The 26,038-nt window shown below is 40.6% G+C and overlaps 1 protein-coding gene across 3 annotated transcripts in view; it reads left to right on the top strand.

Moving 5' to 3' along the window:
• The window catches only part of svild (supervillin d), a 46,515-nt gene extending 25,170 nt beyond the window's left edge, over positions 1 to 21,345 (top strand). For all 3 annotated transcript variants that reach the window (XM_047376901.1, XM_047376900.1, XM_047376902.1), the window contains 21 exons: positions 4,531 to 4,678; positions 4,952 to 5,026; positions 5,252 to 5,338; positions 5,631 to 5,814; positions 6,070 to 6,242; positions 7,557 to 7,712; positions 8,452 to 8,588; positions 9,399 to 9,546; positions 9,677 to 9,822; positions 14,430 to 14,605; positions 14,821 to 14,956; positions 16,164 to 16,464; positions 16,576 to 16,730; positions 16,822 to 16,924; positions 17,891 to 18,098; positions 18,227 to 18,360; positions 18,444 to 18,599; positions 19,052 to 19,195; positions 19,958 to 20,070; positions 20,143 to 20,298; positions 20,388 to 21,345. In XM_047376901.1, the coding sequence (XP_047232857.1) occupies positions 4,531 to 4,678; positions 4,952 to 5,026; positions 5,252 to 5,338; positions 5,631 to 5,814; positions 6,070 to 6,242; positions 7,557 to 7,712; positions 8,452 to 8,588; positions 9,399 to 9,546; positions 9,677 to 9,822; positions 14,430 to 14,605; positions 14,821 to 14,956; positions 16,164 to 16,464; positions 16,576 to 16,730; positions 16,822 to 16,924; positions 17,891 to 18,098; positions 18,227 to 18,360; positions 18,444 to 18,599; positions 19,052 to 19,195; positions 19,958 to 20,070; positions 20,143 to 20,298; positions 20,388 to 20,474 (3,123 nt within the window). In that variant the 3' untranslated portion in view covers positions 20,475 to 21,345. The remainder of the gene's footprint in view (positions 1 to 4,530; positions 4,679 to 4,951; positions 5,027 to 5,251; positions 5,339 to 5,630; positions 5,815 to 6,069; positions 6,243 to 7,556; positions 7,713 to 8,451; positions 8,589 to 9,398; positions 9,547 to 9,676; positions 9,823 to 14,429; positions 14,606 to 14,820; positions 14,957 to 16,163; positions 16,465 to 16,575; positions 16,731 to 16,821; positions 16,925 to 17,890; positions 18,099 to 18,226; positions 18,361 to 18,443; positions 18,600 to 19,051; positions 19,196 to 19,957; positions 20,071 to 20,142; positions 20,299 to 20,387) is intronic.
• The last annotated feature ends 4,693 nt before the right edge of the window (positions 21,346 to 26,038 follow it).

Below are 26,038 nucleotides of genomic sequence, written 5' to 3'. Positions count from 1 at the left end.
ATTAAGTGAAAGAATGAGCAGTCTTGAAGAAGAAAATTAAAATGCAAATAGGATTATTGATTACTAATTTCGTTTATGAGTCAAACAATGCAGCCACATTCTTAAAATGAAAAAGCATTTCTGAAAATGCTTTTTCATTTGAAATATGGGAACGATTTGCTTCCATAGATTTACTAGCATCACAGTCTTCATGTGTATTCCCTCGACATTGAGGTTCTTACCTTTACTCTGAGTTATTCAAAACACTGGTGACCAGCCGTCGACAAACTTAACTTTATTTATTGTGCACATTGCAGTTTGTTATCGTTGCATCTCCAAATGCATATAAACATTTTTCATCCCACGAACCTAATGCCAAGCAAATGACCCATGCTTCCTGTAGTCATCCCATTTAAAATCTTGAAACAATAATCTGCATCTTCCCTATTCTCCGCTTTCTTTTTCCTTCCCTTCTCTCCTTATTTCTTACTCCTTTATTGTTCTTTTAGTTCTTACTGCCCTCTATGGCTCCTGTCTACATCTACAGACCCTACTTCTTTCTTTGACTTTGACACCTGCCTGTCTACCTTTCCCCATGTCCTCAGGTGAGTGTCTGTTTAGCATGGACTTGCTTACTATGTTGCTCTTTTCATTTAGCATGTATCCTGGACAAGCTGTCTCCATTTCTGTTTCCCACAGAGACGTCAGAGCTAAAGTAAATGTATTTTGCTGCTTCGCAGGTGGTTAATGTATGTGTCAGTAATTCAGCAGAGAAAGTTCTGATGCTGTAGAGTACATCTGGGTTAGAGGGAAAAACCCTCTGGGCCTCACCATCTCTGGAGTCCTGTCAGGCCATGGTATTTCCCCTCTCTGATTGACTCCAGAGAGAGGTTTTTAGTTACGGTTGAGACAAGTGGAAGACTGTTTAGAGCGTACGTGTTTAGGTATTTGTGTATTTATGGTAGCATCAGTGAATGGGATAAGGACACTGTGTGGTAAAAAGAGTCTAATGTGGTGCTTTAAGCATTCCAAGCTTTAAGAAACAGGAATTACTCACATTTAAACATGAAGACATTGGTGTTTTTAAAACATGACAGCATACCATTAATGTCTTCATCATTCTGTTAAAAGACAGAGCATTCAGCCGGTCCCTCGTGATATGCATAGTTTTATTGACAGGCCGAGAGAAAAGGGGGCAAAGAGGTATATGTGTGCTAGTTGGCGTTCATGCAGGACTCGACAGAAAATCAAGTGAATTATTTCAGTTCCAACTGGCATGCTGCATTATGTTTGTTAAATATGATTGAATTTGAACTTCTAGAGGATATTAATGTTTAATCAGTCCCAGAACTGATTAATCTCATTCTCAAACATTTCAGGACACTTTTATTTTCATTTTGACTGTCATTGTTGTGCATGTGTAATGGGGACCAATTTTTTTCAGAACAGGATTGGAAAATGTACCAAAAAACCTCCAGGGTGCTCATTAAGACACAGATGTTCAGTCTCCATCTTTTCAATAAAATGCAGTGCATGTCTGAAAGGGGGTTTACTCACACATGTCCCCCTCTACTTCTCTTTTTACATGCAATGTAAACAATGACCTCATTTTGATGTTCAGCTCCAGTGTTTTTAGTAGGGCTCTGGCTCAGTAGGTGGACTCATGAAATCCATGATGTGGAGTTGAACCACCCTTGTGTTTTAGAGTGTGTGGATGTGTGTGATGGAGACAGGATTGTAAACACTTAGTAGTGTGTAAGGTTGTCTCTGTGCATAAGCTGACTTGTCTAGCTGGGATTCCTTTGACCTTTTCTTACTTATTGTTTGTTTCATTCTTATATCAAACAGTCAGTCATTTTCTACCACTTATTCCATAGTGGGTCGCAGGAAAGCCAGTGCCTATCTCCAGCAGTCTATGAGCAGGAGGCGGGGTACACCCTGGACAGGTCGCCAGTCCATCACAGGGCAACACACAAACAACCATGCACACACTCATTCATAAACCTAAGGGCAATTTAGAGTTACCAATTAACCTAACAGGCATGTCTTTGGACTGTGGGAGGAAGCTGGAGTACCCACGCATGCATAGGGAGAACATGCAAACTCCTTGCAGAAAGACCCCCGGTCGGGAATCAAACCCAGGACCTTCTTGCTGCAAGGCAACAGTGCTACCAACTGCACCGCCGTGCAGCCCTATATCAAACATGCAATTTAAAAAAATCTGTTCTGCAAACTGTTGAAAGATACAAGAAACAACGGCTTCCTGTAACTGTCAGCTTTAATACATGTCTGGTTCATTACTAGACAAACTACAGAATAAAAACTCATGGCTCTTGCTACTTATTTAGGGGTATCCTTTGTCTGAAAAATCCCATCTCTGCATATTTTCTACATTACTGAATAGAATCCAATATACTCTTTTTGTTTTCTCTCTTTAAATAATCCTGTCAAATGATAACGATCGGCCTCAATGTGATGATAAAAGAAATGTAAAGATGGACAACCCGTTTATTTTCCAATGCCAGAGTGCCTCTCAGCAGTGCTTCAGTCTGACATGTTTTCCCTTTAAAGTTGCAGACATCTGCAAATGCTTAAAATGACTCTGCAGAGCGTGAAGATGACGACAGTCAGGAGATCCCACCGATCATCATTCAGCCACAAAGAAAAACGTCCGCTGGGACTCAAACGCGCTGTTAGCTGCAGGAGTCCTGAACATTTGTCTTTTACTCTAATTTCAAGTAGTTTAAGTTGTGTTACAGTTGCTCTGATGTGAACAAACGCCACATGTTTCACATTAAGGCACAGAAAGCAGGGTTACTTGTTAGTTGATGAATGTGTGCGAGTTCCTTTTTTGAGTAAACATTTTTCTTCTTGGAATTGCTTTCTATCGTGCTGTCATTACATTAATGGGTAAGCTTCTGCTGCAGCCTACTGCTGAAATGAAGTCACCAGTCATAGTGAATTACACACTCTTGAGTCGCTCATTATTAATGAAAAAGGAGCGTGTGGTAGAAATATTTCATGTGTAAACTTAAAATGCTGCAAAGGGGGTATTCATATTTACTGTAGCAGTGCTGCTGAGCTCCAGAGAGGCAGGGGAGTCTAATAAAGAACTGTTCATTTTCAATCATTGACTTCAGGTGCTTAGATGACAGGAGAGTCGATCACAGAAGGACACAATGAGCACTAGACGATGAGTGCTAGAGAACAGACAACCAGGGGATAAACTTGCTTCTGTCTCTTTATAACTGCACTCCCTTGAAAAAGCATTCATACTAATTTAATTTCTTCACATTTTGTTACGTTACAATCACAAACTTTAAATCATTTCACCTGGATTTGTGTGAAAGAGCAACACAAGGTAGTGCACAGTTGGGAAGAGGAAGGAAAAAGAAAATAGAAATGTGAAACCTGTGGTGTATTCATCCTTTGTTCTCTGATACATCTAAATAAAATCCCTGCCACCAACTGCCTTCACGAGTCTTAAGTAAAAGAAATCCATACGTGTGAATTGGAACGCAACAGACATGTCAGGGATAAAGTTGTGGAGATGTTTAAAGCGGAAGATCTGGAGCACTAAAAATCTCACAATGCACTGTTCAATCGATCATCCGAAAATAAAAAAGTTGGTAAAACTGGAAACCTATGAAGACATTGCCATCTACCTTAAAAGAGGACAGCATTGGTCACTACAGCAGTCAAAATGGCCGCTGGTAACTCTGGAGCTCATGAGCTCAGGTGGGAGAATCAGTCGTCATGACAACAATTATGGAGTGTTCCTGAATCAATTTCCGACCTCCAAGTAGGAAATTTCCACTGAAACACCCCCAAAAGTCGGAATTACGAGTCGGAAAGTCGGGGAAACACGACCATCCCTGACTTCCGCATTCAAGATGGTTGCCACTCACATCAATAGTAGTAAAACGTTCTTACTTTGACTTCTTTATTATTTATGCAACATTTAGTCAGTCGTACATGTACTACTTTTCAGTGTTTATAAGACGAGATGTTTCAGTACTGTTTATATGCACGAAATACCGCTTAGAACAGTGTTATTGTCATTCTTATTGTTGTGAGACCGCTGTTACAGTTGCTAGCAATAATACGAACGAAAAAAGCAGGAACCTGGAATGCAACTCAGGGTTGACATAAACTCCTACTTCCCAGTTCTGACTTCCGAAGTTAATGGAGCACAGCATTAGTAAAGTCTGCCACTCTCTTGTAGAAGCTGTAGTTAAAGGTAAACTCGAGCACACTACACTTTTTAGTTTTTTATTTGTGTCCCTTTCACTTTACAATCATGAGCTTCTTTGTGTTGCTCTCATACATGTGGTTGTAAGAATAATTGTAAGGCACAATCTATATGAATGCTTATTGTTCAGTCAGTTTGTGTCATGCAATACTTTCCATGATTACTTCTTTGCGTCCTTGTAAATCTGTCTGTTAATGTGTGAAATAAGAGAAACATTGAGTTAAGAAAAATCTATCACAGGCACTTGTGAAACCCAGTGATCTGGCAGTTTTTACTGAGCTGTATCTAAATCTCAACAGAAGTCCAATGCAGATCCAGAGCCCAAAATGTCTCTGGCAGAGAGGATGAAGATCCTTAAAGACAAGGAGGAGCAGTGGAAGGGCAAAGGCAAAGGAGCAGCCAATGACTCTGTTCAGTTCACAGTGGCTGGGCGAATGGCCAAGAAAGGTATTTTCTTTCCATTTGTTTAATGTGTGTTTGTATCGGTGTCTTCTTTCCCCAGCCTGAGCAGGCGTGTTGTTGAGCAGTGTCGGGTACAACAACTTCCTTTGCAAACAACGTTCAGGAAGACACAAAAGCTCAGTAGAAACTATAATCCAAATAAATATACAAAGAAAGGTCACATTTGACCTGAGCTACTGCAACCAACTGACACAGGATAATACTGTAGATCTTTGAAGAACCTGGAAAAAAAATTACTTTCATGTTGTACTGCACCAGGTCTCGTGTCCAGCGACGAGTCACCTATCATCTCTCTCAAGAAGTCCAGCGCCACACCAGTGAAACCACATGAAGGTACTGTCTGGGATTCAGCTTCAACCATTTCTTTGAGCCGCTCCTGGTGGTTTGAGGAGACTGTTTTATGTGCCCCAACCTACCAGCTGATTTCACATGGAATTGTTTTAACCGAAATGCTTTTAGAAATGTTATCAGAAACTCAAACGGTTTATATTGTCTAGATTTTTTTCCGTATGTCTGGAGAAAGCTACCACTGACTAAGTCTTTCTGTCCACTGGGCAGAAATCTCCAGTAGGACTGACGTCAAAGTGGAGGGAGATAAACGACTCGACAAGCTGGAGTCCTTCCTCGATAAACTCCACAGTAAAGGTACAATCTGCGCTTTTATTTACATTAAATATTTATTTTGCACACATTTAAATGTTTTTTGGAAGGGCACAATTTACTCTTACCTTTAAACTACCCTGAGTTGTGAATATTACAGAAAAGCTTTCACCAGCTAAACCTACACCAGCTTAACTGTTTGAAAATAAATTCCTGGAGGTCGTTAGATTTTTTTTAAATCATTTTTCCTGTTTAAGAACATAAATCTATATTTAATGCTTCCTTCGTTTCCATTCCTCCTGTTTCCTAACATTCTTCCTCGGCATTGGGGGATCAGGTGCGAGCAAAACCAAGTCATCCACCATCGAAGTGACTGCAGAGGCGGAGAAAGAGGTGATGACTCTGGATGACGAGGAGACTTTTGGCAACTTCTACAAACCTGTCTCCCCCTCCACCCTCCTGGAGTCTAGTATGGTTTGGACTGAGGAAGACCTAAGTGAGATCCAGGCTGATACACCAAAGTTAGTTTAAAAGAATCCTAGATGCGTTTCTGTTTTTCTCTGGCAAAGATTATGGAATCATTACTGTATTAACATGATAAATACAGATGTAAGAAGATATTTACCACCGTTTTGTTGTATGCTGTACAGTGCAAAGGTGCTTGGCTGATATATGCTTTTGTATCCTACCTAGGATAGTTGTACTGTAAAAATGCTTACAGTGTATATCAGAAACCTTGATGCCGTGTATTACTTTTTATGTAATTTCCCCTTTAGGCTGACCTCAGCTGTAGCAGAACACAAGCGAGCTGTGCGACCAGCCAGAAGGAATCAAGGCTCCAGGAATCCCCTGCGGGCTCTTGCTGCCCGTAATGACCTCCGGCAGGGTTACACCGAGCAGAGGCTTAATGTGGCGTCAGTGGAGACCAAGAGGATTCAGGTGGAAAGAAGTGAGACTACTCACATTTCCCTAAAGCAAACGTGGTGTTTACATAGAGCAATCTAACAAATAAGATGAATTACAGCACACACTGTGAAGAGGCTCTTTGATTATCTTCAGGGTTTTTCCACTTCTCTTAGAGCAGTTTGTGAAGTAAATTATGTATTTATTGGAAATATTTCAGAAAGCAAATTTACAGTGCCTTGCAGAAGTATTCACACCCCTTAAACTTCACATTTTGTCACATCACAACTAGAAACGTCAATATACGAATGGGATTTTATCTGATACCAATACATGATGTATAATAGTGAAGTGGAATAACAAAGGATTCGTGGCTTTTTAAATCTTTACAAATAAAAAAGTATTTTCAGCCCGTTTTACTCTTGTACCCTAAAAAGAATCTCAGTACAAATGCAGCAAACATTAGAGAACAAACATCATCACAAAGACCAAGGAACACAGGAGACTGATCAGTGAGGAAGCTACAACATCCCAAGCTTTGGACATCTCACAGAGCTCTGTTTGATCCATCATCTCACATGGAAGAAGCTTGGCACAACTGCAAACCTACCAACACACTGGCAGGGAGGGGAAGGACAGCATTATTCAGAGAAGCAGCCAGGTTGCTCATGGTAACTCTGGATGAGCTGCAGATATTCACAGCTCAGGTGGGAGAATCTGTTGACAGGACAGTGATGAGTCATACACACCACAAAGTTCAGGGACCTCATTGTAAATGCAAACCACACTTTCGCTTTGTTTAGCATCGTTTCCCTTTCACTTCACAGTAATGCACAAGTTTGTGTTGGTCTGCCACATAAAATCCCAGTAAAGCGTATTTAACTTTGTAGTTGTAACGTGACAACATGTAAAAAAGCTTCCAGGATCTGAATACTTTCGCAGAGCATTTAGAAACTAAACACATTGATAGTAGAAATGTTGGAGCTGGATACCAGCTGGATGTATTTGATGACAGATGTTCTGGTTTCCAGCTAGACATTTGTAGGCTGCATCACAAGCTTATTTTGCTGTTTGCATGTTTCTGCACTCAGTTCCTGTCTGTGGATGCCCTCCAGACTACACCAACCTCAGTCACCTTTTCATACTTTGCATTTGAGGAAGTGGGCATGATTACAACATAAGTGCTGTCTAGTAGACCTCACGTGAACGTAGTAATTTGAAAGCATGACCCCATCCCAAACATTCCACTGAAGTCAGAGCATGTTAGCTTGAAGCACAGAAATGATAACCTTGTGTGTTAGATGAAAGGAGCATCAGTGAAAATGATCACATCTTTGTTTTTTGTTTTTTTCACACAAAGTGGCAAAGCATTCCAACTTGGCCGACGTGGCCTTGGCTGGGCTCGCCAGCAAGGAAAACTTTCGCAAGGTCAGCCTGCGCAGTGTGAAGTCCACAGAGGTTGTGACTAACAACAGTGCGGTGCCTTTTCACAAGCTCATGCTTATTCGCATCAAAGGTCAGAAAACACAAAAGAACTCACTGTTTGAGTGGTCAGCATATGACTAATGAATAGTGACTACAGTTTAATTAGAAAAAGTGACTGGTTTGTATTTTCTGTTGTCATGGATTGAGAATGAAAGAGAAACTACTGTAATAACGTTCTGTTTAAGATCTATTTTAGTAAATGTTTTATTCAGGGTTCCTATGCAGCCTAGAAAACTATGGAAAAGTCTGGAATTAGTTTTTCCAGGCATGGATAAGTATAGAAAAAGAAAAATATTTGTCTTTCTGGACAGTTTTTCTTCGATCCTTCCTTCTTTGTGTCCTACCTTCAATCCTTTTTTGTTCCATTGCTTCTTTCCTTCCTTGCATCTCTCCTTCTATCCTGCTTTTTTACTCATCTCTTTAATTTCTTCCTTTCTTTTTTCCTGTCCTTCTTTGTATACTTATTTTCATTGTCTCCTTCCTCGAATACTTACGTTTTTCCATTCTTTGCTTTGATCCTTTTGTCTTTACCTTCTTTCCTACCTTGTGTGCCTTTTTTCCTTCGTTCCTTCCTTTCAATGTCTTGCATCTGCAAAAACCAAATTTACATCCTGCCCACTGTAGAAATATCTGCCATAAATGTACATTCATTTTAAAATTAACGTACACGACTAAACTCTGTAAAGCTGAATTTGAAAAAATCTGCAATTTTACATGAAAACATTTTTTTGGACCCTGATTATGGAAGTGAAAACTGTTGTTTTCCGCAGGTCGAAGGCACATCCAGGTGCGCTTGGTTGAGCCGACGGCTCGCTCACTGAACAGTGGTGATTGCTTCCTCCTTATAACCCCAAAGCACTGTTTTATGTGGAGCGGAGAATTTGCCAATGTCATTGAGAAAGCCAAGGTACTAAAGCTCACACACAGAATCAAAGGCTTTATAGTTCCTGAGAAGGGGATTTTCACAACTTGTATTGACATGTTTAGACAGGTAACAGTGCACCTGATGAATCATCTGTATTAAAGAAAACAAGGTCCTGTTGTGGGAAACCTGTTAGACCATTAAAGAAACACTCATGCATCCAAATCTTGTACTTGTTCTAAGTTTTTCAATATAATCTATTTTCGTTGTAGTTGTTTTCCCTTTTTGTCATTTCTACAGATGTTGGCATAGGAATTTGCAAATAATGAAAACAGTTTGACTAAAGCCATCTTGTTTGTATTTGTAGTTGGATTCTGTGTTTTTAGCCTACTTTAGTTGCAGACAAGCTGCAGAGCCAGGGCCAGCCCGGTTGCTCCAAATTAGAATGTAGCAACTAATGATTGTCATCAGGTTTAGCTTTGCACAACATGATGTGACACACACTCTAGACTTCAGAATATAAATATGTGGTTGTAACCTAATCTACTGATTAAGCTGTTTCACAATTTAGAATGTTCTAAACCCAAATGGCTAATGTTTGGACAAAAGGCTTTCTAGAAGGACTTTGAAAGCTGTAGGTAGGGCTCTACTCTTTATTTATTTTTTATGGGACGCTGCAAGTCAGCATGCACACATTGCGCAATCTGACATGCCGCAGACTGTCTGGCGCTAATCAAGGCCAGGATTTTAGTGGATCCATCCTGCATAGAATACTTTAAAGATGCATTATTTTCATTTGGTAAATCTTCCACCTTTGCACATGTATAATGTGTTAATTATGCTTTATGTGGCCAGGCATCAGAGATGGCATCTTTTGTTCAGGCCAAGCGGGACCTTGGCTGTAAGGCTCCCCAGGTATCTGTGCTGGAGGAAGGCATCAACACTGAAAACAGATGGGCCAAAGAGTTCTGGAGCCTGCTTGGGGGGAAGACCAAATATAGAGGTACAAAACCAAATCTTATCATTTTCCGATGAACAGAAACATCTACACATGAGCACTGCCTGCGCCTGTATGCACACACTGATTCTGACTGATGTACTGTTTCTGTGTCTCCGTGTGGGGTGTGTTACAGGGGCAGGGGATCCAGAGGAGGATGAGCTCTACGAGAGTGGGGTGGTTGACTCTAATGGAGTGTACAGACTCCAGGGAGACAAACTGGTACCTCACGAAGACGCTTGGGCTTCCATCCCCAGTGTGTCTTTGCTCGATTCTAAAGAGGTAACCTTATTCAAATAGAGATAAATTTGATCATAAATCTGCAAAACAAACTGTGATCAATGTAAGAGATCCGTAACAGGATCTAACAGGATAGATGCAGCAATCAGTCATCCAAACATTGTTTATTGGCTCAGACCTGCAGGTCAAATACTGAAAAGTCATTTTTTTATTTTATTAAATTATCATCCATTAAATGAATCAAAAATAAGAACTCCTACAGTTTTAGGTCTATATAGTTAAATAATAATACACTTTATAAAAAAGCACTATACTACAATTTTTTTTCTCAATGTCTAACATCAAGTTAAGACTAAATTTCCCAAATTTAGGTCATTTAGGATTATCATTAGATCAAATGACTTCCTCCTAAATGCCAGAATGTTGAGAGATGTTTTTATATTAATTCCTTCTAATTCAGGAACTAATTTGGTTCTATGGTTAGGACAATTGTCTGTTTGCAAGATCCATTTATACCGAAGATTCAACTTCCTGTCCGGTATATTGAGAAATTTCTTCAATATATCGACATATTGTTCTTTCTTCATGACCCCATCTATTTACTGAAGTGCATCTGACTTGTGGAGCGCCAAAACGCTCTTCCTGATATCTTTGTTGGTTTGATTTTTACACCATGTCACACAAGGAAATGGTGTGTTTGAGGTTTACTACTAATTACTAAAGTCTTAAGAATTAACCTATCAGAGGTGTCCAAAGCCATGATATCATCTGAGCATTTCCAAGTTTTTTAAAGGCATGGCAGTATATGTGTTCGTGAACTTCTGACCTTGAATTAAGTTTAAAAAAATCGATGAAATACTGGTGCCCCATTTATGGAGGCTATTACACCTGTGATCCAGGTCTTCCCATTGCTCTCACTCTCGCCAATTCAATTCAATTCAAAAATACTTTATTAATCCCAAAGGGAAATTAAATGTTGTAGCTCATTATGAAGGTTTCTTCAAAGAGCCATTGTAGATGCTGATGGCTGTGGGCAGGAAGGATCTCCTGTAGCGCTCCGTCTTACAGCAGATCTGAAGAAGCCTTTGACTCAAGACAGTGTTGTTGTAGGACAGTCTCATGAAGAGGATGTTCAGGGTTCTCCATAATGTTCTTCATTTTATGAAGAACCCTTCTTTGCACAATGATCTCCAGAGGTTCCAGAGGAGTCCCCAGAACAGAGCCAGCCTTCTTTATCAGCTTGTTGAGCTTTTTTAAGTCCTTGGCTCTGATGCTGCTTCCCCAGCAGATGATGGCAGAAGAGATCACACTTTCCACAACAGACTTATAGAAGATATGCAGCATCTTGCTGCAAACACCAAATGACCTAAGCTTCCTCCAGAAGTACAGTCTGCTCTGTCCCTTCTTGTAGATGGCTTCACAGTTGCATCTCCACTCTAGTCTGTTGTTCAGGTGAACATCGAGGTATTTATACTCCTCCACCACCTCCACTTCTTCTCCCATGATAGAAATAGTTTTTGACTTATTCCTGTTTCTCTTAAAATCTACAATCATCTCCTTTGTTTTAGTCACGTTCAACATGAGATGATTATTTCCACACCATGCCACAAAGTGGTCCACCACCTTCCTGTACTCAGCTTCTTGTCCATCTCTGATCCACCCCACGACTGCAGAATCATCCGAGTATTTCTGCAGATGACATGAGTCTGTCTTGTACTGGAAGTCTGAGGTGTACAGAGTGAAAAGGAATGGTGAGAGTACAGTCCCCTGTGGTGCTCCTGTGCTGCTGACTACCTGGTTAGACTCACAACCCTTCAGTCTCACAAACTGTGGTCTGTTTGTCAGGTAGTCTTTGATCCAGGAGATTGTTGAGGCCTCTACCTGAGTCTTCTGGAGTTTCTGGCAAAGCAAATCAGGTTGGATTGTATTAAATGCACTGGAGAAATCAAAGAACATGATCCTCAGAGTGCTGCTGGCTTTGTCCAGATGACAGTGGGTTTGTTGAAGCAGGTGTATGATGGCATCTTCAACTCCAACTCCACAGCGATAAGCAAACTGAAGGGGGTCCTGATGCTTTACTGTTTGCTTACTCAGGTGGGCCAACAGGAGTCTCTCTAGGACCTTCATGATGTGAGATGTCAGGGCAACAGGTCTATAGTCATTGAGGACTGATGGGTGAGTTTTCTTTGGTACCAGAACAAGACAGGAGGTCTTCCACAACACTGGAACCTTCTTCTGGGCCAGGCTAAGGTTGAAGAGGTGCTGCAGAATCCCACAGAGCTGCTCTGCACAGGCCTTCAGGACTCTAGGGCTGACATGATCTGGACCTGCAGCCTTATTCCGATTCAGTCTCCCCAGTTGCATCTTCACCTGACTTCTTGAGACACACAGGTGGAAGGGGGAAGCAAAGGAAGCATCAGCATCTTCTGATATGGTTGAAGGCAAACATGTAGAAGCAGAAGGGTCTAGGGCTGAGGTGGAAGATAAAACATTTGAGGTGTTACTGGACAGCTGTGGGTCCTGTGGGTCAAAGGAAGTTGGAATGTCTGTTTGGCTGTGAGCAGGAGAGAAGGATGCTGAGCTTGTTTCTGAACTGAACCTATTGAAGAATATGTTCAGTTCATTGGCTCTGTCCAGACCTCCATCGGTCTGATCATCCTTCTGCTTGAAGCCTGTGATCTTCTTCATCCCTGACCACACATCTCTGATATTGTTTTGCTGGAGCTTGCTCTCCAGCATCTTCTTGTACACCTCCTTGCGTTCTCTTATCTTGACTTTAAGTTGCTTCTGTAAACTCCTCAATAATTCTCTGTCTCTCTCTCTGAAGGCTCTTTTTTTCTTGTTAAGCAGGTCCTTCAGGTCACTGGTGATCCAAGGTTTGTTATTGGGGAAGCATCTCACGGTTCTGGTGGGGATGATGTTATCCACACAGAAGTTTATATAGTCGGTTACACACTCAGTCATGGCATTGATGTCCTCTCCATGTGGCTGGCACAGTGCGTCCCAGTCTGTAGCCTCAAAGCAACCTTGCAGGGCTTCTTCAGCTTCCTGTGACCATTTTCTCACAGTCCTCTTTATTACAGGTTGCCTCTGAACAAGGGGCTTATATTTTGAGCAGAGAAAAACAAGATTGTGATCTGATTTGCCTAGAGGAGGTCTTGCTGTAGAGATGTATGAGTCCTTGACATTTGCATAAAACAAATCCAATGTTTTGTTTTCTCTGGTAGAGCAGCTGACAAATTGTTGAAACGTTGAAAGTGTAGCAGAGAGTGAAGCATGGTTAAAATCACCAGAAATTGCCACAAAAGCATTGGGGTTTTGTGTCTGTAGCTTAGCAACAACTGAGCTGATGGCATCACATGCAGTGTCAGCAACAGCGGAAGGTGGAACGTAAACTGTTGCCAAAATAATACTGGTGAACTCTCTGGGTAAACAGAGTTCAATATCTGGACTGCAGAGATGACACTTCACAGTTACATGTCCTGGATTACACCATCTGTTGTTCACAAGTACTGCCAGTCCACCTCCTTTACATTTGCCGCTCCTCTTTAAATCTCTGTCTGCTCGTATGGTTAAAAAGCCCGGCAGAGAGACGCTGGAGTCGGGGATATGATCCTGCAGCCATGTCTCAGTAAAACTCATAATACTGCATGCCCGGTACTCTGGCTGGGTCCTTTGTAGGGTTTGGAGTTCATCCAACTTGTTTCCCAACGATCTCACATTGCCCATCAAAATCGACGGAAGAGAAGGTTTGAACTTCCTCCTTCTCTCTCTTCTCTTAGTTCCTGCTCTACATCCACAGCGTCTCCTTTTCAACTCATCAGGGATTTGGGGTTGTAGCTGAAGTATTATTTGAGCTTTTGAGATATTACTCAGCTGCACCTGGTTGTAAGAAACAACCCTGTTGCCATGGCAATGCATCATAACAAATGTCCAAAAATAGAAAGTATTAGGAAAAATCCTCCAAGCTGCACAGCATCCAACACCAGAGTGGACAGTCGTCCAAAAAAAATCAACTGTATCCACCACAAGAGGAATAGTTCCCAAAAAAGAATAAATCAGAATCAAAAGTAACAGAGCTACTTCAACCTGCTGCCACCTTGAGCGGCACAATTTCCTGCCTATTTACTATTAATAAAGAACACCAAATCCCTCTCTGCCATTTGTTGGGATTTAAGAAGTAGAATTATTTTGGTAATCCTAACTAAGCTAAAATGAGAAGCTTTTAGTACATTTTGTCAGGTACAGGTGAAGCCTGTAAAGGTGAAACATTGACTTTGATGTAATGATAATTAAATATAAGTGAAGGACATATGCTTTTATGCACAAATGGGGGTAATGTTATACCCTCTTCATTTTCAGTTGGATTTAAAATTACTTCCTCTGTCAAAAAACCTGTCACACATTTTTGTTTTTTTCTCTTTGACATTTATCGCTTCAGTTAATCGGATTGAGTGAAAATCAGAAACGGCAGGTCAGATTTAACAGAAAATCTTACATAGGACTCAGACGGGAAAAGCTGCATTGGTGCATCCCTAGCCCATGAGCATCTACAACTCCTATTTTGAATGTTGTCTGTTTTTATGCATGTTTTAGTGTCTATGTTAACCTTTCCAATCTTCATTTCTCCTGCTAATACCACACACCAGGTTTTAGTCTTTGACTTTGGCAGTGAATTGTATGTCTGGCATGGAAAAGATGTGCCCTTGGGGGACAGAAAAGTAGCTGTCAAACTGGGCAAACAGCTATACAGTGGCAACTACGACTACAGTAGCTGCAGAGTCAACCCTTTAGATGCCTCCTGCACAAATAAGGATGTGCCACAGTGAGTATGAGAAGTTAATAATACCAAAGCACATGATTCATTTAGATGGAACATTTTGACGGTTAAGCAACTCATCTTTAAGGTGTGCATAAACAGAGAAACAGCTGAAATATTATGTTTTGTGTTTTTGTAGCCCCTAGTGGTTTAAATGCTGCAGTGCAGCTGCAGACACAGAGCAGTATATGTGTGTAAGTGTGTTTGTGTGTGACCTGCAGGAAGGGGGAGGGACGTCCGAGCTGGACTCTGTTTGGCCGGCTGTCGGAGCACAACGAGACATCCCTGTTCAGGGAGAAGTTCCTCGACTGGGCCGAGAGGAAGAAAGAGGAAGCAGCTCAAACAGAGGAACTCAAGGTAGATAAGATTGGAACAGGCCTTTCTTCCATGTTTGACCCATCATCAGTGAAAGCTGTCATAAGGCTGTTTGGAGTCATTTCTTGCTATTGTTTCATAATTTGTTTTCCCTTGTAGCCTGTTCAGCTGTAGAAGTCAGGACAATTTTTGATAAATTATTTTGGGAAGCTGGTCAGAGTAGAATGAAGATGGATGGAGCTAAATAAAGGGTAATCCTATAAGAAAACCTGCCAGAGGCTGCAGAAGGCCTTATATTGAAGAGGAGGTTCACCTTCCAACAACACAACGGCCCTAAAGGATTTTCATGTTAGAATGGCCCAGTCAAAGTCTGTACCTAAATTCATTAGAGAATCTGTGGTATACTTGAAAATTGGGCTTCAGACACTTTCCATCCAATCTGATTATGGTAAACATTTCAGTCTGCAGATCAGCAAAAATGACTGAGACATGTACTTGTAGCTATAGTTATAGGCAAAAAAGGTTGAATGAAGTATTGACTAGAAGGGGACAAATATAAATATGAGCCACATTTTGTTTTATATGTAACATTTTAAAACCATATACCATATAGTACGTCATGTTGATATAAAGGTCCATCAAAACACATTGAATTTCATGGGGAAAAGTTCAAGGGGTGTAAACACTTCTGAAAGGCACTTTCCTCTATAATTTGCAACATAGTTATGACATTTAAAACTGAATTTTGCTGCATCCTACTTCTATCCTCTGAAACTTGACATTTGGCAACTTTTCCTTGAAAAATAAGAACTGTCTGTTGAGTCTTGTTGAAACTAACAGCAAAATAATTGGCATTGAACAGCGCCCCCTACCTGAAATCTAAAAGATTTAGAAAAAGGCCAAAACCTTCCTTCAGGTCGAAGATACAGGCTGTCAACTATAAGGTGCAATTAGTACAAATATTCTTTAGACCCAAGTGCAGTATGTTTGATAATTATTTAGTGTGGAAATTGTGTTGACATATATGAATTATGCCTTTACTGTCTTTATCTGCTGCACCTATTCTCCCCTTGTCAAACAATAACGTTGTTTTCTCTATTTAAGGTTTTTTAACCAACTATAAAGTTCTGTTTCAGATTTAAGAACACAGCAAACACAAAAGTCCTGAAATTGTTCTTGTTGTACAGCTTTGCTCCAACTTTGCTCCAGCAACAAAACTGACAAAAAAAAACTTTTCATGTTTACTCAGAGCCCAGAAAACTCCACCATGCGCTCCCCTTTTGACTCGGACTTGCAGCCATGTGACGCTAAAGCCCTGCTGGACAATGAACCTGAGCCGGTGAAGACCGTTCTGGAGGGCGTGGATGTGCAGCGGGGTTACGGCCTGGTGAAGACAGAGGATGGAAGACAGGCAGAGTTGGCCACCGTGGCAGTGGAAGCATGGCACATCAAGGAGCACGGAGAGGAGGAATTGCCTGAAGGGAGCCTCGGCCACCTTCACGAGGACGACGCCTACGTCATCCGATGGAAATACTCCATCACCACACTTGGTAAGTCATATGAAAACAAGTACATTTAAGAGATTATGAATCTGGGCAGAGGGGCGAGCAGGGCTTCTGATTCATTTGGTCTCTCTCACTGGTTTTGCTCGGTCGTGTCAGTTGGGAAGCGGCAGAAACCCGGAGAACTGAGCGTGGCGGCTCCTGGCAGAGAGAGGATAGCTTGTTTTTTCTGGCAAGGCCGTCACTCCAGCGCCAGTGAGAAAGGAACGTCAGCTCTGATGACCGTGGAGCTGGGCAGCCACCGGGGGTCACAGGTGGGCTCTAAACACATGCTTCCTCCATGCAGTACTTACTTGACTAAAACGTGCCTCCTTCCATCTGATTGTTTGTGATTGGCTTGTGCAGGTGTTGGTGACTCAAGGTAAAGAGCCTCCGTGCTTCCTGCAGCTCTTCCAGGGAGGTTTGATCATCCATAAAGGCAGCAGAGACGACAGTTCCAACAGCACAGGTATAAACAGATGGATTCAGTATGTTAACAGGGTTCCTGCACAGTTTTGATCTGGATTAGTATGCAAAAAGAAAAATAGAGTCAGTCATTTTCTATACTGCTTCTTCCATAGTGGGTGACGGATATTAGAGTATGTTTAAAAAAAAAACGTATTTCCAGACTTTATTCCCACTGTCTAAATGTTGTGGCATTCCTTTCTTCCTTGTGTTGTTCCTTCCTTATTTCCTTTGTCATGTCTTTGCTTTTTCATTCCTAATGTCTTTCCTTCTTAGTGTCCTTACTTTCCTTCCCTTTTTTCTGTGTCTCATTTCTTCTGTTCTTCCTTTCCTCTCTACTTCCCTTTCTCATGTCCTTCCTTTTTTCCTTTCTTCCTGTTGTTCTTCCTGCCTCTTGTCCTGCCTTCTTTTTTCCTGTCTTTCCTTTTCTCTATTCTTCCTGCCGTCCTTCCTTCCTTCTTTCTTTACATGCATCCTGGCTTCATCCTTTGATCTTCCCTCATGTCTTTCCCTCTTCTCTTCCTTTCTTACTTGTTTATTTCTGTCTGTCCTTCTTCCGTCCCTTCTTTGCTCAGCTTTCCTTTTTTGCACAAATCCTTCCTCCTCTGTGTCCTCCCTCTGCTCTACCATGGGACCTTCCTTCCTTCCTTTCTTCCTCCCTCCCTTGTGTCTTTCCTTACATCCCCTTTTGTGTCCTTTCTTTCCTTCTTGCTCTTGTCCTTCCTTCCTTTCTTCCTTGTTTCCCTACTTTCTTTCCTTCTCTTTTATCTTTACGTCCATTCTTGAGCTTTTGTGTTTAATATTTTAAAATAAGTGTAAAGCACTGAGATCTTGGGAAATTAAATCTGGAGATGTGTTTATTTTTTACATGAAAAATATGTAGGAATCCTTTGTTAAGCAAACATATTCTATGATTGGAGTAACATTCTGACATAGCGCTCTGCATGACATCTCTGCTCGTTGTGTCCAGACGGTTGGAGGTTGTTCTGTGTCCGCGGCGAGGCAGAGGTGGAGGCCACCCTGGTGGAGGTGGCGTGCGAGCTTTCCAGTCTGCGTTCTCGTGCCAGCCTTGTGCTGCTTAACGCTCAGAAATCTGTCCTCTTCTTGTGGCATGGATGCAAAGCACAGGCAGATTCTAAGCAGGTGGCTAAAAGAGCAGCAGACAAACTAAAGCTGAGGTAAGACTGGGGATGAAGATACCGCTCCTTTCAAAAGTATTCATACCCCTTGAAATGTTTTATGTCATGTTACAACTACAAACTTCAGTATGCCCTGCAGGGTACTCATACGTTTTTCTTTTCTTAAGGTGTCCCTCAGAGTTGGGACTGAACAGCAGGAGCAAGTTGATGGTGGAGGAGGTGGAGGAAGGTTCTGAACCTGCAGAGTTTTTGAAGCCTTTAGGCCCGCAGGACAAGAAGGCTTATGATTGTATGCTGCAAGGTAGGGCCTGTTAAAGTACCGAAAGACTTTTAGCAGCTTCCTAAGTGAAAGTGATCATCAGTAAGGGTTTGTTTGTTGTCAAGATCCTGGAAAGTACAACTACACGCCCCGACTCTTCTGGCTGAGTGCCAGCTCTGGGGTGTTCGAAGGGGAGGAGCAGCTGTACCCCGCCAGGGTGACGGAGGGAGTCATGGCCATGCCTTTTCTGCAGGAGAATCTCTACTCTGCACAGCAGCCAGGTAACACTCAGTCAGGTCCGCTGCCAGAAATGTATTTCTACAATTTATAACAATATAAACACGTCTGTAAGAAAAGAAGAAATACATTCTCCATTAAGGCCAGATCACCTTTGACCACAAAGTGATCCAAATATCTGCTCAATTTTTTTGGTTTCTTCTTTTTTTCTGGTGATACTCCTGAAACAATTAGCGTTTGTGTAAACTTTCAGGAAACACAAACAGGATTGGTGACATACTTCCACCATGCAGGAATAATTATTGGCAAGACACAAATCACAGAAAACATGTCACATAAATCAAAGAAGCCATTTTTTGTAACATTATACCTGGGAGCTCTCTCTTTACTCCTTAGATACTTTCCTAGTATGAGTTCTTTGCAGCAGCTGTTATTAACATTTATCTACTTCTTCTGGAGTTCATCTTATCCATTTCTCATGTCATTCCTTCCCCAGCCTTGTTTCTTCTGGACAACCGCATGGAGGTGTATCTGTGGCAAGGCTGGCAGCCCGAGGACACTCAGTGCACTGGATCTGCAAAGATGCGCTGGGACAGTGAGAGGAAGTGTGCCATGGAAACTGTGTTGCAGTACTGCAAAGGTTAAAGCTGAAACATGTGCATTTAGACCCTTTGACTCAAGTGTGTGCTGTGTATTTTCAGCCCAGTTCATTTCATCAAAAGGATTGAAATGAGGAGGCATATATATATATATATATATATATATATAATTGATGTTACAGGACTTTGAGCTTAGAACAGAATAATCAGTGATGGTTATACAGTCCAACAGTTGCTGGGAGGGAAGACCTACAATAACGGTCCTTTGTGCATTTAGGACGCAGCATCCTGTCACTTTGCTGCTTGTACAACAGAATTTCCCCACTGAGGGACAATAAAGGATGTTTCTATTCTATTTTTAGTTTTGCTTGCATTGATCTGGAGGTGGTTCTGCTGATCCCAGTCCACTAAGTCTTTGGGGCCGTGCTTGGGGCATTGGTGGAGAAGTTTATCAATGGAAAACATTTTGAATTATTATTTGTTTTATTTGAAGACCATGTGTCCTTTTTCTTCCACTTCCGCAATTATCCTGAACTCGGAGCTGTTCTATCACATCCCCAGAGAATATGTTGTAAATTATAAGATTTCAATTATAACATGACAAAATGGAGAAGTACATGGGGTAAGAATATTTTACCAAGGAAATGCAAAAGTCATGTTTTTCTTGAAAGACTTTCCTCACAAAAAGGCTTATTTGATCAGATTTGTTCTGGCTGAAAATCAGAAACCCCTTCATAAACGTTTGTACCAAAAATAACATTTCACTAGATTTTTTCTTAAAGTATTGTCTTCCTGATTTACAGAGAAGAATCCTCGGCGCCCCCCTCTGGCCTATTTGGTCCTCGCAGGCTTTGAGCCCCTCACATTCACAAACATTTTCCCATACTGGGAGAAGAACACCAACATCACTTCTAAGGTAACTAACACTACTTCTTCTCCATCTGCATCTTTTATATCTGAGTGTTTTATAATAAAAGTGTGTATACAGGCTGGAAGCACCAAGAACAAAGTGATCCTGGTGAAAGACGCGCTGTCGAAACTCAGTAAGCAGCAGTTCTCCATCGAGGAGCTGACCAAGAAGCCTCTGCCGGAGGGAGTGGACCCTTTACGCCTGGAGGACTACCTGTCAGACCAGGACTTCAAGGTAGCCCACTCTAAGTGGAGTTGATGCTTGTGTACAAATACAAGAGAAGTAAGTACTGACATCAACATGTTCTGCTTGTTGTCCCGCAGACTCTCTTTGAGATGAGTCGAGTTGAGTTCAACGCCCTGCCAAACTGGAAGCAGAAGAACCTGAAGAAGAGCAAGGGTTTATTTTAAAAACACATTGTGCTGTACAAAGATTCTTCTGTTGTTTATTTTTTACTCTCCTCTGCAGCTTTTAGTTCCATTTTTATTCGACTTAAAGGAAAAAAAAAAAAAACCTCATTTGTAAAGACTAAAAAATGGAAATGTATAATTATGTTTTAATGTTTATCTGGTTTTAATAACTGTGCCACTTTTTTATTCTCTTGTGTCTCTAAAACATTGTAACCAATGATTACGTGCAATTAATCTTTTCCCTTCACACTATTATAAATATGTAATATAATGAATTAATGTTTGTTTATGTTTACTCAGATATCTTATCTATTGTTTGTGGTTTAAAACCGTTTTCTTCCATTTAAACTGAAAGAGCAGGCTCTGTCAACGAGGACAAGACTGCTAATCAAAACGTTCAGATGATTGGTTCAAACCAACATTTTTGCTTAAATACCAAACTTGTTTACAATTTTATTTTTGTTTTAATTTTCAGACTTCACATCTGCAGGAAACCAACTAAAAAACATTGCAAGTTTTGTTTGGTACTGGATAATAATCCTTTAATTAGGCTCTTCTTGGCCTCCTTTTGGTTGTTGGGACCAAACCTGAGCTGTCTGTCTCCATATATAAGTTTTGGTCAATTCTGAACTTTAAAAGCATTACATGTGTTACTGTGCGCCTATGAGAGAATGTGAGTGAGAAACTGGCTGTATAGAAAAACTCTGTGTCTTTGTGTTGATATGCCACTCTTTTTTTTTGTAATCATGTTTTTATTCGTGGCAATCAGCATCTTGTATGCGATAAATTGGGTCTGTATTATTGGTTGAGGGAGATTTGGGAATGAGATGATCAGTATTCCTTTTAAAATAAAATATATATATAAGAAAAAGGTTCAACTGAGTGTTTCAGATCATGAAACAAAGATAAACTTATTAGGTAGATACAAAACAGAGTTGATTTCATTTATTAAGGGAGGGTATCCAAACTGGCCTGGCCCTGTATGAAGAAGGTTACAAGTTACCGGGAATCACCGTCTGCCCCATGACAGACAACTTCCATTTATTTACTACGTCTCACCGGATGTTGGTCACCACCCACCCAGTCCATACATGCAAAGAAATCAAAACACATATTTCAAAAAGCTAATTTATGTGTAATGAAATGTTTGTGTTGTTTGATTGGTCAGAAATTTAAACTGGGTGTGGTTAATACACTTACATACTGTATGCTTTCTTATAGGCTTTTACTGTATCTGTAAACACTCTATTGAGACAAGTAATTATGAACATGAAACAGGCGGACAAGAACCATTGGAAAACGGATTAACTCGATTTACAAGCCTGTTGGTAGGTTCAATAAAAGCAGGCATCCAGCAGACCTAAAGCCAAATCAAACAACAGAAACAACCACCACTGACTTATTATATTGTTTAAACCACCAACATTCAAAACATGCAAAATATGAATAAAAACTGTTAACTAAGAAACTATTTTATATGTAATTGCAGACAAACAATTGGTAAGTGTTGCATGGCTGGCTTAACTTGCGATATGTTGGCAGTGTGAACCCTTTGTTGGTCTGACTGATAGGACTGTAATTTGACTTAATCATGTCTCCAATGATTTTTGCACACATGTTTCAGATTATTGTGTTACTTGCTTTAGATTTACACAATGAAAGGTGAAAAATGATGGTAAGTTCCAACCCGTTTGTCTCTTGCAACTTCAAACAAACACTGCAGACACTATTTTATAAAGAAACCTTTTTTATAGGAGTAAACAGATGATTATAATAAAAACTTGGCACTTTTTCTATTGATAAAAAGCAATCTACCTCCAGACATTTCCAAAGGTAATGTAAGGATTCATCTGGCAGGGGAGTTGGTGACTGTGTCTGTGGTCTGGAGCTGTTTGGGTTTGAAGTAATGTGCTTTCAACACAGTAAACTGAAACATTAATGCTGTTGGCTAGAAAACAAAAACCGCAGCTGATTATGCTGAAATACAAACTTTATTGTACTGGATTAATGAGCAATGCTATGAGCCATAAGCTGTAAATCATATGGCTAATATTTGATTTTCTTTGACAAATTGTGCTTTCCAACCACTTTGTTTCAGAGCCAAACTTCTCTTATAAAAGAGATTTAAGAATAGCATTTATTTATGCACACATACCCCCTTTATTCTCTTGATTAAAGAAGGATAAAAGCTACAGTCCTGATTGTGCTGCGGTGTGATGAGTGCAGAAGTACAATTGTAATTTAATTGGAGTTGCACAGAACCCTTTAAATTAATATGGATGTTTCCTGTGTTAACCACTAGAGGGTGGTGTTTATCCAACCTTTAAGCTGTAAAACTTTACTTCAAATCTGTGAAACCTCATTGGAACATGAGTCATTTAGAAAAAATAAAACCTGTAATACAAATATAGTATTGCAATATTTTTTTGTTTAAATGAAAATGATGAATGTCCATGAATATTACCTAGGATCTGATTGCCTCATGCATTGCAATAGCTGTTTTAAACAACACCTGTCTATTTAGGAATGCATGTGTTCATCCAACTCAGGTTTGTTTCATACTGCTTATATGCACATAATGTGAAGGAGACTTATTTAAAAATCAAAGAGCTCTCTCTTCCCTCTATGTTCTCATGTCTTATTGATACCGACAAGCAAGCAGAGGCAAAGGTATTCGCACAACAGATGGCACGAGCCAGTTGCCGCTTCCTCAGAACAGCAACTGGGCCGCCTGTTTGTTTGTTTATCATGTATCAACTCTGCCCTGCCAGCATTAATCACATGCATCACTCTGCCTTCTGGCTCAGGTGCAGCAGCATCCCCACGGTGTGGCCTACATGCAGGGAGACAATGAAGCTGCTAATATAAGGCACATTAGCTGGAGAGGTTCTGTGCTTCATATGAGATGAATGAGTTGGACACAGAGTTTCCAGGGAGAGAATACTCAACAGGACCCATATCCTGAGTGAAAATGAGCCAGAAGAGTTCCTGGATTCACTTTAACACACCTGATCTTAGGTGTAAGTGCAGCCACTTTTCTTTAAAAGCATCACTTCTTCAGTGAACATATAAAAAATACATAATTTTGTCTTTCAGAGCACATGTTTCTGTGTGAAATAACTTCTTACTCAAAAACTAATAATAAAATACCACAAAAATAAAATCTCCTTCACTGAATGGTTCAGACTCATGACTCATTCAATGCATTTCATGTGAGCTGTCAAAATAATTGTGCATTTTTAACTTCTGATAGAAACCTGTTAATGTTTCTCCATCAGCATTTTGATCAATTGTTAGGGTTTGCAAGATAGTGGACCCCAGAATGCAGACAAGCAGGCATCGTGATGGTAAGTGAAAAAAGGTTTAATAACAAAAACTCACACTCAGCAGGAGGCAGGAACAAAACAAACGGGCAGGCAAGACAGGCATGGCGTGATCAAAAAAACAAGACTTGGTTTGAGAACTAGACATGAGAGTGAAAAATGTTTCCGCAACAACTAACAGAACAGGTGTGAATATATGGCGTGAAAACCAGGTGGAGCAAGGAGACAGATTAACTTGAAGCAGGTGAACCGAATAAACTTAATTAACAGAACAAAACGTGACTGGAGCAAAACAGAGACTCTTGAAGACAAACTTGAAAAACATGAAGCAAAAGCACAACCAGATCCGAAAACCAAACTTGACAAAACATGAACAAGACGACAAAACAAAAGCATGACCAGGAAAATAAACAGAAACGAGATTCAAAACTTGAACAGTGAAAAACATAAGGAAAAAACCCGAAACCAAAAACCAAACAACCCCAAATCATGACATCAATATTCATATCCTAACTAGAATACCTGAGTTATTACTGTTTTTCCAGTTGGAAGTATAAAATGAAATGTTCCATTTGTCATTGAATGCATCATGTCTAAAAGCAGACATAAAACCCAAACCAACAGCATGTCTTTCTGTTCGGCTTAAAAATGTTGAATACTGAACACTGCATTCAGGTTTATCGGGCCACTATATAACAAAGAACCTGTTAAACCGAAAGGGCATAACCTTATGAACAACATTGTCTTTTCATCGTTTCACCTGTCAGTGGGTATTACCTGCTTCTGTCAGTTAAGAGCAGAAAACTGTGACCCTGTGTGAACATTCACACAGGGTCACCCAAATTAGACAACAACAGATTGGAAGACCGTTCCTTGGTCTGAAGAACCCCAATATCAGCTGCAACCTTCAGATTGTAGGGTCAGAGTTTGTCTCTAGCAACATGAAATCATGGATCTATCCTGCCTTGTATCAAGAGCTCAACCTTCTGGTGGTGGTGTAATTGTGAATATTTTTTTGGCCCACTTCGGCCCCCTTTGCACCAATTTAGCATTATTTTTTGAGATGCAGCCCTGCTGAGGATTTTTACTGACCATGTCCATTGCTTTATGACGACTATGTACCTGTCTTCTAATGACTACGTTAAGATGGATACTCCACCATGTCACAAAGCTCAAATCCTCTGAAACTAGTTTCTTGGACATGACATTGGGTTCACTGTACTCCAATGGACCCAATAGTTACCAGATATCAATTCAGTAGAAAATCTGTGGGATGTGGTGGAACAGAAAAACCACATCATGGATGTTCAGCCGACAAATATGCAGCGTTTGTATGAAGCTATCATGTCATAGTGGACCGAACTTTCTGAGGAACTATGCCACAAAGGATTACAGCAGATCTTAAGCCAATGGGAGTAGTAATAAGGTGTACTTAATAAAGTGGCCAGAGAGTGTATGTCAACTTGTGACAAGATAAAAACTGTCTCCCTTGAAGTATGTAAAAAAGAATATAGGGTCATTCTGGCAATTGCAGCGACTATATTTCACATATATTTACAGATTTACTATGATTTTACAGAACCTGTAGTTTCCACATTTAAAATTAGCCTCCAAACTGGTGTGAGAGAATGGCAATCTGAGATATAGGATGTAAAATTTTTAATTCATAGTAGTGGTGAAACATTTTCATATGAAGCCACAGCCAGCAAACAATAGCATTAGCAGCTGGGCATGAAACCTTTGTATTTGCAACTTTTCCAGAAACCCCCGCTAGTAGCTGGACCAAGTGGACTAATTTGGTTTTCCACGCTTGAACAGCTCGTTTGCTTCTATGTACAGTGTGAATTTAGACATCTGCCACAGTCTGACTGCCAGGAATCAGGAGGGACCTGGGTCTCATCCCAGAAAGATACAACGAATGCCCAAAATGAACCAAAAGAGATGAAAACAAAGTTAGAGAACGACTGCAGATGTTTTAAACTATTCGGTCCTAAATGACCAAAACAGATACAAGAGAGATAAAGACCCACCATGAATAGATACAGAATGAGAGTAGGAATCGTAAGGTTTAAAGTCAGTTGCCGCTGAACACTCCGCTGGACTGTTTGCATTTTAATTCTGCAGCTTTCTCAGAGTGTGAAGCCTTCTCTGAGGTTCCACAGTTATCAGATTTTCTTAATTTGTTTTTGTGTATGCTGACTTTCTACGCGAAATATGTGAAGAAGTCATAATTACTCTGCA

Source organism: Girardinichthys multiradiatus, chromosome 10 (genome assembly GCF_021462225.1).
Source record: "Girardinichthys multiradiatus isolate DD_20200921_A chromosome 10, DD_fGirMul_XY1, whole genome shotgun sequence".
In the NCBI taxonomy this organism is placed as follows: Eukaryota; Metazoa; Chordata; class Actinopteri; order Cyprinodontiformes; family Goodeidae; genus Girardinichthys; species Girardinichthys multiradiatus.
The sequence above is the reverse complement of the archived record's forward strand: the minus strand, read 5'-3'. Positions and strand labels throughout refer to the sequence as shown.